The 12,030-nt window shown below is 47.9% G+C and overlaps 1 protein-coding gene across 2 annotated transcripts in view; it reads left to right on the forward strand.

Annotated features, from left to right (window-relative positions):
• Positions 1-4,058: 4,058 nt before the first annotated feature.
• Positions 4,059-12,030, forward strand: part of LOC122387964 (forkhead box protein K2-like) — a 34,661-nt gene continuing 26,689 nt past the window's right edge. Inside the window, exons 1-2 of one of the 2 annotated variants that reach the window (XM_043378674.1) lie at positions 4,059-4,466; positions 5,060-5,221. In XM_043378674.1, the coding sequence (XP_043234609.1) occupies positions 4,108-4,466; positions 5,060-5,221 (521 nt within the window). In that variant the 5' untranslated portion in view covers positions 4,059-4,107. The remainder of the gene's footprint in view (positions 4,467-5,059; positions 5,222-12,030) is intronic. The other variant, XM_043378673.1, reaches the window with a different exon arrangement.

Genomic DNA, 12,030 nt, shown 5'->3' on the forward strand with positions numbered 1-12,030 from the left:
CTTAGGGATAGAAGAGCCAAACTTTCAGTACCTTTTCCCCCATCAACTTCACATCTAATGAAGCAAAACAATTGACCCAGCCCATTAATGACGTCGCAGGGTTGGTTTTCCTTGTTTCCTAGACCTCTGCACGGCAAATTTCGACTCACGTCACAGACGTGAACTTCAAACAGCTGCCAAAAATAGAGTTGTAGAGATAAAGGTAAATTTGGAGCACGATTGTGTAGCATATAACTTTCGTAAAAAAGTATGTTTGGTGACCTGAGGTCAAAGGTCAAGTCAATGACTCCGAGCTGAGATTTCAGTTTTTTTTGTTTCGCGAATAACTTCGACGAAAATGGTCCTAGAGCTAAGTCAGTGGTACCAACACATTCGTATTGTCAAGCAAGAGGCGTCGAATGACATATATTTGTTAAGAAAAGGTCAACTTTTATGTTGACCTCTTGTGACCTCGAATGAACGTTGGTTGACCTTTACACATGAAAGGTCTTTTATCCCGCGCCCCAGTGGCGGTCTCAGCCAACTTCGCCCTAGTGAGGGGGGGGGGCATATGTTACCACCCACCTCTAACTCAAAAACTAAGAGGGCTAGAAAGACGCGGTAAAAAGCAGTCGATAGCTCTCAATGCGTATGTTTGAAAGTATATCAGTCATTTTTCACCTTAGAGCAATATTGGGGTCACCACAGGTCATCAAAGGTCAAGATTTGCCAATTGTCATGATATTTTTCAGAAAACAAGCCGCTATCTCAGGAACTATGGTAGCTAGAAAAACGCATGGAAATGCAATCGATAGCTTTTGAACTCTTCTTTTGAAAAGGTCATTATCAATATTGACCTCAGGTCAACGGTTTAGCCTCCAGAGGGCAAAAACTCCAAAAATAGCTGTTTTTACGAAAAGTGTTTTTCGACAATAACTTTCGACTACAAAAAGCCACGACATTTCTATTGCCAGAATCATGTTCCCCTCGCCGAGACGCGTCGAATGAACTATAATTTGACCTTGAAAGGTCAACTTGAAAATTTGACCTCAGGTCAAGGTCATGACCTTACCGGAAAAGGTCATGTTGCATATCAGTCGATGCGTCTCAACACGACAAACACAATGAGACCAACCCCAGCGTTCTATCTCTTTCCAATCGCGAGTTATTGGCAAAAAACTGTTTGTAGCCTCAAGTGACCTCGGATGACCTGTCTAGAGGCTATCAGCAAAAATGACACCTAGGTCATCACGAGTGGACTAAATCATTGTGATTCTGAAATATTTGGACTGTTCCGATGCGTACACAAGGATCTAGAGGCATTCTCATTTTTCTCCATTGACTTGTAATGGAAAGGTCACGCCACTGACCTGACCTTAGGTCACGGATATAAAAAATCCGAGATATACAAATTGTAGGCGACCATAACAGCATGCAATCCACCAAGTTTCAAACCTTTCTGACAAACACTGCAGGCTGGACATGATTGCAAACTTTTTTTTAGGCTTGGTCAGTTAACGTGACCTGGTGACCTGACCTGACATGACCTGGGGTCAAAAATTTCACACATTGTCCAAAATTGATGTACCAAAAGCTACCCCAAGCGGCGCGGCGCTACGCGCCGCGGTTTTTTATTCACACGCAAAAAACGCGACAGGGTGGTAACATATGCCCCCCCCCACTGGGGCGAAGGTTATGGTGAGTTCGTAGCCGCTGATCACGAATCTGGCATCTATTTTGCTCTACGCATCCATTTAGAGCGTCAGGATAGCAAAAATCGCTGAGTCATTATGGCTGACTTGAATAAGTAAAATAGCCTCTAGCAAGGACACTCTTGCATGGCTTTGACCTTGGGGCTGCCTTTTATCGTAAAATTAACCACAATGTTAATTTGATCGTGACCTTGACCTTGACCTCGAAGTTGAAGCTCATCATTGGATTCCTAAGATGCTCCTCTGTCGTTTCGCGCCTGTTGGCTGTTGCAACTCATTGCATGCATCCTGCCGTCCTCTGGAACACTTCGCTTGAGTTCACTACGCATTGCTGTATTTTCCCTTTGACCTTGACCCTGACCTTTCGTTTGATAACATTTTTGTTTCCATAGGTCCTATATTTACGGAGTTAGCCGGGGGGGGGGGGGGTAAATATTGTCCCCCGGGCTACGGTGGTTGGAATCACCCCCAGGGCCCGGCCGGGCTAAGCGAATCCCTATGTAAGTACCAACCCCCACCCTCGGCCGTGAAATTAGAAAACCGATAGGTTCAGCGAGGGTTAGACGAGTTCATATCTTCAAGGAGCAAAAAAGGGCCAACGCGGATACCTATATTTAAAAAATTTTAATGTTCGTGTTGTCCGCTCTCATCCTGAAAAAGAGCTTTTGAGGCATTCTGAATCTGACAATGTATGTATTTGTTAATGCCGCTGACCTTAATTGTGCAGGCATAATTACATAAAAAATCTACATAGCAAAAAGTGCGGGAGTCGACACTCCCGGATTCAAAAAGCGCGGAGGGGAGTGATGAGTGACCAACACCGGGGTAGTGATCACCCCCGTCGGTGATGCCCCGATGTCTATATATGGACGTCGAAATTTCCTGTGCAAGGTCCAGCAAAATCGACCCCACGTTATCATCAAGGTAGTTGGGTCCAGTTTCTTACTCCAGAAGATGTCAACTTGATGGAGAAAAGGTACCTAGGACCTAGGTACTAAAAATTTTACGCTTTTATGTAATACGCTACATTGCATTGCCGCGCCGATGTAATATACCTAATTCAGCCGGGACGGTACTGAATGTAGGAAAACGGTTGTGCCCAGTGCCCACCAATTATTTGTGGCGGGACGAGAGCCAAATAAAATCCAGGACATATGTCAGGGACTTCCGCAGCGCCTGGGCGCTGCGGCGTTAATTTAGGAGGGAAAAGATCGCTTACCGAAAGGTGTTGCCCCGACGACACCTCACCGGCAAATGCCTCGAGAGGTGGGCCCGCGAGTCCCAGGTGCCGGCCAGCCGCTGCCTTTCACCCGGCGGGCACGCCTTTCCCGCTGGAAGCAATCATACAACGGACTGACCTTCCATGCGTTCTGGTTCTCCAGCCCGCCACTCACAACACGCATCACGCTTGATTTTGCCCTCACAACCCGACGAAAATATCCCCGATTACAGAGCAGTCACTGGTGGTATCTATCTGTTGCGACATCTGTCGGGTAGTTTAAAAACCGCCGCTAGATGGCTCGGCAGTGCAGTTCTTCTGGTTCCCCACCGTGCCCAAGACCGTGCCGATGTCAACCTTTTCGGCCACCGGGGGAAGTTGACGTTGTGGAAGTAGCCGAGCACCTAACCTTTTTCAGGTAGAAAATGGCTCGAGCGCCACGTCGGGGTTCTTGAAGAGTTAAGAGCCGATTAACCGGGCTCTATACTTAGGATCTAGGAGGACATGCCTACAAATAACGGAATGTTTACCATTCGTACGGCACACTCAGGCACCAGTTACCATGGTCGTTGTCACCACGATGGTTCTGTGGGTTCATAATGTTGGAAGAATCTTGCATAATGGGATAAAAAGAAACATTTACTCCGGCGCTAATTGCATTACTCTTTTTCTTCTAATTTGTCGCCTCTTTTTACCTCTCATTTGTTTACATACATTCTGGGAAATTCGATGACCATATACTCACGAACATACGATCATTTCCGTTGAACTACATATGACGTAAAAATACCATAATTGTGTCAAAAAGATTTCTAGCCCTAATATTGCTCATTTTTTAAGCGTGAGGAAGACGAACATATAAGAAATGATAAGGTTTGTTGGTAAATATCGGCATGAACTTGAAATAAACACTGTAACAGTAAATTCACTTATCAAAACAGTTCGCCTCCCAATTGTTTTGTTTATCCAAGTAAAAATGATCAAAAGGCCTATAAATTGTCATATTTAATAATTTGGATTGTTTTAGGCTATGGTTATTTTTAAAAAAGGCGTAGTTCTGCTACTTTTGCCAAAAAAAACATATTATGACGTCATTTTCTCACGTTTTATGCTACCCTTTGGTGAACAGAAAATATCAGTAACTGCGCATGAGTCAACGCCGACTTCCTTCACGTGTTGTGTTGTGATCGCGGAGAGATGGCTGCTCTTGCTGAGCCCACTGATAGTGATGCGTGGGCTCTTTTAGCGTTGAGAAGTGCTCCTGCAAGTCCGGCAAGAATGCGGTGGGACAACAACGAACAAGAGCCAGCCATTGCGAAGCTAGAATGGCGAGAATCGGAGTATTGGGTCCGGCGGAACAGGGTGACCATCGGCCGCAACAGCACCCGAGGAGAGGTGGATGTTGACATGGGTCATTCGAGTTTTATCTCACGTGTTCATCTTGAAATAACTTTTGAGAACCCCTTTTTCTATTTGAAGTGCAATGGCAAGAACGGAATATTCGTGGATGGCGGATTTCAGCGAAAATCGGCCCCTCCTTTGCGACTGCCGAGTCGGTAAGTTTGTAAACAAACCACGCCGTTTCGATTATGGCGCACTAGGGCAATTGTGGCACTGTTATTGACCCACTTAGAGATTGATTTAGGTGATTTAAATGGCTGATTATCGCAGCTTATTGTATGGATTGTAATAAAAAGTATTTTTGCAATGCCCTGATGTTCTCACAAAAATATGATGTTCCCTAACCTCTCCCAAATTGTATCAGAATGCATGGCTCTGTGATGCACACATTCATGCTGCAAGCATGATCTTCCTGGGCGTTCATGCTTTTAATGCAGTGGACAAATATATTTTGGGTTCCAAGGGACTTATGCACTTCATGCTCACATAAATTTGAGGCTGAAGGGAAATATTGAATAGGTATAGAGCCATGACTTGAAGTTCAAAGTTGTCATCACATTTGCATTTTTGTGCTTGTATTCACTATTCAATCAACAACTTATTATAATGATTAATGCTCATCATGTAAAAAATCTTCAAAAAGGCTGATATTTAGCACACTTGATGATTTATAATGAGCATAACTCCTGATGCAGTATGCCTACCTGCTGGATGTGGTATTAGTGTATTTATTGAGCCTCTGTTGCAGGTGCGTGATCCGGTTTCCCAGCACCAGCCTGCGGCTGACATTCTCCTCATTGGTGGAGGATGAGCCTGAAAGCCAGCCTTTCAACCCTCTGCGGATTAACATCCCAGAGATCGAGCCCAACAACTTTGCCAGTCCTCTGCCTTCCCCGACTGCCACCATCAGGTAAGGCCAGCTAAATGTGTCAGCTTAAAATGCATGCTGTGTATAGGAGTTACCTATGTTGCTTCACCAGTCCCCAACTCCTGCTCTGAAGTCTCAACTCTGATATGAATCTATGTTGAGCAAATTCGTCCAATGTTGTGTTATCCTAGTTTATTGTTCATTTTAGCTGTAGTTAGCATTGAAATCACCAACATCAAAATGACAGACAGGCAACTGATGAAGCATACTTGTCATGTAAATATCAGCTCAGTATCAACCTCTTAGATTCCTCCAAAATTTAGAGATGCTGGACACATTTTAGCCAGCATGGCTGTGCACACACATCTTTTTACAGCAATGAGTTTTTGAGAGTCTAGCTGTTTCCTTTTTGTTTTTGTTTTTTTTTATTGGGATTAAGGGAATCTGAAATTCATTCATGCTTTTTATGTTTTGAATAGGATTGTTTGAGACTGATGTTCATGCACAAAATTGGATGCGTACAGTAGTACCCAAATATTTATCGGAGTTACCTGCTGGCATCAAAATATTTTTTAACAATGCATTTTTGTTCACTGCTCTGCTTTTGAATTTCCTAAAAGTGTCCCCAGTCTTCATGTCATCAAACTTTTTATATATCAGCATACGCTCAACATGCTCAAAAAGTTTTTTTTTTTTTGTTTAAGGCTGGGTGGTATGTCCCTCAGCTGTTGACATGTGTCACTCATCCAGTGTTGCAATCATGTTTGAATTAATGATTTAGGGTCTAGGTATGCCAATTTTTTTCCGATCTTTTATTCCTTGTGAGTCAAACCCAGCCTGAACTTGAACCATCCATGGTATCCTGGCTCTCAACGACTTCCATGGCGTCTCTTGGTATCGAGCTCTCGGCTCCAGGCAGCCCGATGACCCGGCGCCGGGCTGCGCCGTGGGATTCCGTGACGTCACCGTGTCTAGATGATGACGTCTTGGTCATTGCACGTAGTACCTGGCGTGAGTCATGGCTAGCGGGTTACGGCGTGTTTTCAAACAGCTCTTTGCATCATTTCCAGGAAAGGAGTTATGTAATGTCAACTGCGGTGTCCTTCATTAATGGGCTCATTGTGTTTGTTGAATTTTGTGAAGTTGTAAACGGATGCGATGATAATTGTTTGTGCTTGTAGTGTGGGTATCGGAGTTAAATTGTTGTGTGGCTCTGTATGACACATTTTGATTGGATGAAGCAGATGAAGAGTTCGTTCCGTCTGAGCATAAACGCTCCGTCGTTCTACAACCTAATGGAATCAGAATGGAATCGTTGTTCTATCGCTGTGTTCATCGCAAAGTTCATTTGTCTCTAAGTTTGGAACCGACTCAGTGGCGATTGCCTCCAATCGGAATGCGGAATCATTTGTGCTGGAATGTGGCGAACGATTGTCCCCATCGAACTCGGCAAGAATCGCGGATGTTTTCGTAATCAACGGGGATGCTCCACTCAGGGAACCGTTCGAGGTGCGGTGTGGCGCGGACCTTAGTTATTGCTTGGAGTGATGTATAATACGGGTACATAACATTGGCATACCAGCTAGAACTAGGGCTGTGGAGTTGGAGTCGGGGCCTCTGAGTCTAAGTCGTAGTCGGTGTCGACTAAAATCCTTCGACTCCGCATCCCGAGTCTGAGTCGTTGTCGGTGTCACCTAAAGTCCATCGACTCCGCACCCCTGTCTAGGAACATTCATTGCAGGTTACTTGTTGTTCGCAAGATTTATCCTGTGTGGATTATGATTATTCAGGTCATGAATCGACGTTGGCAAACCGATACATGAAATTAAAATTCAGTGAAATCGAGCACATATTTATTGGTTGTGGGTCGAAAACTGCTACCAAAGCACTGCACACCCTGAGTTGATATCCCGAGACAAAATGTCCTGAGACAAAATGTTCAGTAATGTTTCCTTTAGGCTACGCTGCTCACTGAAAGGCTTTTAACATTGCTATGTTCGGTATTCGTGAAAAGCTAAGTACCGTGAGATGTCCAACATATTGCAGGTCTCACCACCGTGAAACCCTACCGTCGTTACAACACCACTTCGTTAGATAAAATGTCCACCCTGGAAAGTTTTATTTTCGCTCTCGTTGAAGCTCCGCTACTGCACCGCTTTCGTGTTTAGTATTCCGTCGTGAGCTTGTTTAGAAGCATTATTTGACTATCAAACATCGCATTGGGCCTTCCTGACTGCGTGTTTGGCCATTTCCTTCCGGTGTGGTCTCCTCTTCCGTCTGTGGAGGATGAAGGTTGTAATCGTTCTACATCTCTCCACCATGAGGCTTATTGAAAGTGACTGGCTCATTTGCTGACGTTTTTAGTGGGGGGGGGGGGGTGAAATGTGTTAGTTTGAGAGATGAGAGATGAGCACAGAGATGGCACAAAACCTGCTGATACATTGTACGTGGATTTTGTTAGCAAGTCCGATCAGCGTTTGTCTTTAGTATTCATTGTGCGTCGCCTTCTTTCTCTAATATGCATAGGCGCGGGAGCCGGGGGGGCAGTGGGGGCAGCTTGCCCCCCCAACTCTGGGGCCGTGGGGGCGGTGCCCCCACAGCTTTGAGACGGAATATCACACTTTTTTGCAAATGTTTGCTTTTTTTGTTGTTGAAAAAGCCGAGGGGTGAAAAATAAGTGGCCTAAAACCGGTGAGAAAACTAGATTTGGGGGTACCCTAGGTTAATCTCTATTATGGTGTGCCCCCCCAGTCGGAAAGTAGTTCCCGCGCCCCTGCTAATATGGCGCTGAATTATCCGATATCACACATTTCTGCAGTGCTTACTGCTTGTTGCTACAGGCTTCTAAAATTCCAACAGTTCGCCGGTATACAAATAATGAAAAATAGTCCAGAAGTTTGCACAATTCTCCATCCCTCCCTCCTGTATCGCGTGCGTCATGCCCAGACATTATGCAATACGGCAGTGTATTAGCTCGGTTGCGTGTGTTTTCATTTATATGCGTGCACCGGTCTGTTGCCGAGCAGAGTCGGGTGCTACACCAAATGTCGGTGACCTGGGGTCCGCTGCTAACCAGCTAATCGACCGATCGGTCGGGACGGGGCGGGACGGCTTGCAAATACGGTGCAGAAATGTTGGAAAGAGAGTGGTGAAATGGTGGAAAAACATTGCAGGGATGGAGGATTAACGGTACGGTGATGTTCGAGGGGAAGGGAGCGGAGTGAAGATGGGGGAATGGCAAAGTCACGTGTCCAATGTCCATCCAATCTCCAGTTGAGTCAAAGTTGAGTCGGCCTGCTGTATCCGCGGTGGTCGAAGTTATGTGTTCAATCTGTACTGCCGACTGATAGGACAGAGGAGAAAGAGAGAGAGAGAGGCCACGGAGGGTCAAAGGGGCAGATTGCCACATCCATTGCTACCTCTGATACGTGCCGCCGCCGCCGAAGTAGCAGCTCTGGCAACTGCTGTTGCTGATCATGGTTAGTTTGTCACTGACATCACCCTCCACCCCCCTGCTGTTTCATCACACTGGCGTAACCATTGCCTCCATATTTGCATCAGAGGAACAGGCGATTGGTACCCGATTGGGCCGGGGACTTCATGGAGCTTGGCAATATTACCTTCAATAGGCTGTGGTGTCCATAGTCCAATATCCCGCTCGTGTCTGCTCGCAATATTTCTCTCCCATCCCTCCTTCCTCTGTCTGTTTTATGTATCTCTTTTTCTTTTTTAGCTCTCTCCCTCTCTCTCTCTCTCTCTCTCTTTCTTTCTCTCTTTCTCCCTCTCCCTCTCTCTCTCTCTCTCTCTATCCCTCTCTCCTCTCCTCTCCTCTCCTCTCCTCTCCTCTCCTCTCCTCTCCTCTCTTCTCCTCTCCTCTCCTCTCCTCTCCTCTCCTCTCCTCTCCTCTCCTCTCCTCTCCTCTCCTCTCCTCTCCTCTCCTCTCCTCTCCTCTCCTCTCCTCTCCTCTCCTCTCCTCTCCTCTCCTCTCCTCTCCTCTCCTCTCCTCTCCTCTCCTCTCCTCTCCTCTCCTCTCCTCTCCTCTCCTCTCCTCTCCTCTCCTCTCCTCTCCTCTCCTCTCCTCTCCTCTCCTCTCCTCTCCTCTCCTCTCCTCTCCTCTCCTCTCCTCTCCTCTCCTCTCCTCTCCTCTCCTCTCCTCTCCTCTCCTCTCCTCTCCTCTCCTCCTCCTCCTCCTCCTCCTCCTCCTCCTCCTCCTCCTCCTCCTCCTCCTCCTCCTCCTCCTCCTCCTCCTCCTCCTCCTCCTCCTCCTCCTCCTCCTCCTCCTCCTCCTCCTCCTCCTCCTCCTCCTCCTCCTCCTCCTCCTCCTCCTCCTCCTCCTCCTCCTCCTCCTCCTCCTCCTCCTCCTCCTCCTCCTCCTCCTCCTCCTCCTCTCATTCTCTCTCTCTCATTCTCTCTCTCCGGCGTGGGAACGGGTCCGGTTTGAACACAGTGAAGCAGTGACAACAGCGATGAGTCTTGCTCGAGCAAACGACGACCTCTAACCGCTTGTAGTGTGGGATTTTCAGCGGTAAGACCAGTCAGATTCTGGAGTTTGAGCCAGTTATAAATGTCGCTCCTCAGTGGCTTAGGAATTTCCAGTTTTCCTCCTTGATGCAGGTGTTAATTGGCCTAGCGGAATTCGGAATATTGTCTTGCTGTTTGCCAACGGATCGCTCAGGGTTTGTCTAGCTTTACTCGCGTGGACGCTTTTTTGTGTGCGTTTTTTATTAACGAGGTCTGCGCTGCATATGTTTTTATGCTTTATTTTCCTCTTCTGAATGCACTTTAGCCAACATATTGCTTTGATCATCGGGTGCATGCTGTATTCCGATTGGGGAACACTTCCCAGGTTTGTGGATAAACCTCTTGCAACAATTGAATTCGTGGAGTTATAAAAGAACGGCGCCGACTGTTGATGACGTTCTTTATAACATATTCGGTCTTCTAACTACTTCCCCCTGTACTGCTCGCTGTTGTAGCTGGTGCTAACCGCGCCCGTCCAGGCCTCCATTCTCCGGCTTCGCCTGCACTCCGGGCCTCTCTCCTCTCCACCCACCTCTCTCTCTCCGCCGTAAACCGGCGTAACCCCTCGTCGGAGCGGGCTGTATCGACTGCTGGCCAAGCACGCGGCGTGGCGGCGGGCACCGCCCCGGCCGGGTCGGCGCCCCCCGCCCCCGCCCCCTCCGGGGCTGTTGCACCCGGAGATAGGCGGGGTAGTGGCTAGTCGGCCCGGAGCCGACCCGGAGACAGAGGAAGCAGGGAATTCACTGACGTCACGGACCGGATGCTCACGCCTTGAACTGCTATGAGGGGGGCGGATCTCTACGGGAGGCAGTGGGGTGGGGTGCATAGGTGGACTTTGTTCCTATGTAGAATGTTAAACCCAGCGAGAAGCACTGGTGGATTGTCGTATCAAAGAAGCAAATATCGGACCAATCGAAGTCTCGCAATAGTCTAGCGAACTTTCAAGTGGCTGCGTCCTCAATCGTTGCTGGTTGCCAGCATTCATTCCATTGCTCCGGGGCACCTAGCGACGGCACAAAACAAACCAGAGACAAGAGCTCAGCAAACACGGTTTTGGCAGGCCCGTGGTACAATTTCCTCGACCGCAGCCCCGCCCTGTTATGCTCAAAGCACACCTGTGCCGATGGTGCAACGTGGCTTCACCGGCCCTGCCCGCGTGCCGTCTGCACCGGACCAAACCGGGCCTCGCGTGCCGGGTGATGGGCGTTGTTTGCCGACTTTGACGTCATGTGTAGATGACGTCACCGACCTGTGACGTCACTTAGTGAAGGTGGGCTGGCCCGATTAGAGAGACGGTCCGCCGAATTGGGTGATGGGCCTGCGGTGGGTGGGTGCGGGAGGGAGCGCCCGTGTAGCGGTGAGTCGTACGGGTGATTCTTACAATCGACTCGTTTTTGTGACTCGGTAAGATAGCCGCGTACGATCGCCCTACTCGATGACTCGTGCCCGCGATGTGCTTTGTCACTATATTCGGTGTACAGTTGAATGGTTGTGAATGCTGATGCTGAGAAGGATTAATTCTGATAGATACGAATGCCCAAGGTGTGAGAAAGACCGCGATCTCAGGAAGGAGGGGAATTAGTTAGTCTATAACCACGCCTCAGGAAGAAGGGTAGTGGTTGAGTCGGCGTAAGCTGACGAATCACGAGCGGCTGAACAGCTTTGAAGAAGAGGTTGTGGCGTGCTGGGAGGGCCCAAACACTTATTGCCAGCACTCAGAATGAAATCTTACCATTTAGGCAGGGCCATTAAGTTATCTTGAGCACTCTATGATTTTTTTCTGGTTTCTATCATAGAGATAGCGTTTCTAACTTTCATACAACACGCAGACTTGCTGTTGCGCTTGTTAGTGGCTAGCACACTTGTCAGCCAGTTCGTCCATCTTTCCGCGTTTACCCCGCGGCTTTTCTACGTGTTTACTGTTAGTCATTCCCTAGTCATAGTCCATGACCCCTGTGGCACATCCAAACCGTTGACTAGGCTCTTTGTCGTCCTGCAATGTCGCAGTATCCGCTCGGTTGAGGCGGAGCAGCCTCGCTCTACTGCGTACCATGTAACCTTGGGAGTTGGGACAAACCCCATGACCATGACTCTCGACCACGACATACTAACGCTACCACTATCGCCCCTTTGGTGTGCTGCTCCGTGCTGCTCCGATTGTACTGGATCCTGTGCAGTTTTGTTTTTGTTTTTTCTTTCTTTTTTTGTCAAATTACGGTATCCACTGGCCCAGTTGTAGGGTGACCTTGCGTTGTTCCGTTTGCCGGTATCGGTATAGCCTACAACACTGCGGGGCTACGGGCTGGTGCTCCCGCACTGGACTGGGGCGG

The sequence above is a fragment of the Amphibalanus amphitrite genome, unplaced genomic scaffold (assembly GCF_019059575.1).
Source record: "Amphibalanus amphitrite isolate SeventyFive unplaced genomic scaffold, NRLGWU_Aamphi_draft 000304F_arrow, whole genome shotgun sequence".
NCBI lineage: Eukaryota > Metazoa > Arthropoda > Thecostraca > Balanomorpha > Balanidae > Amphibalanus > Amphibalanus amphitrite.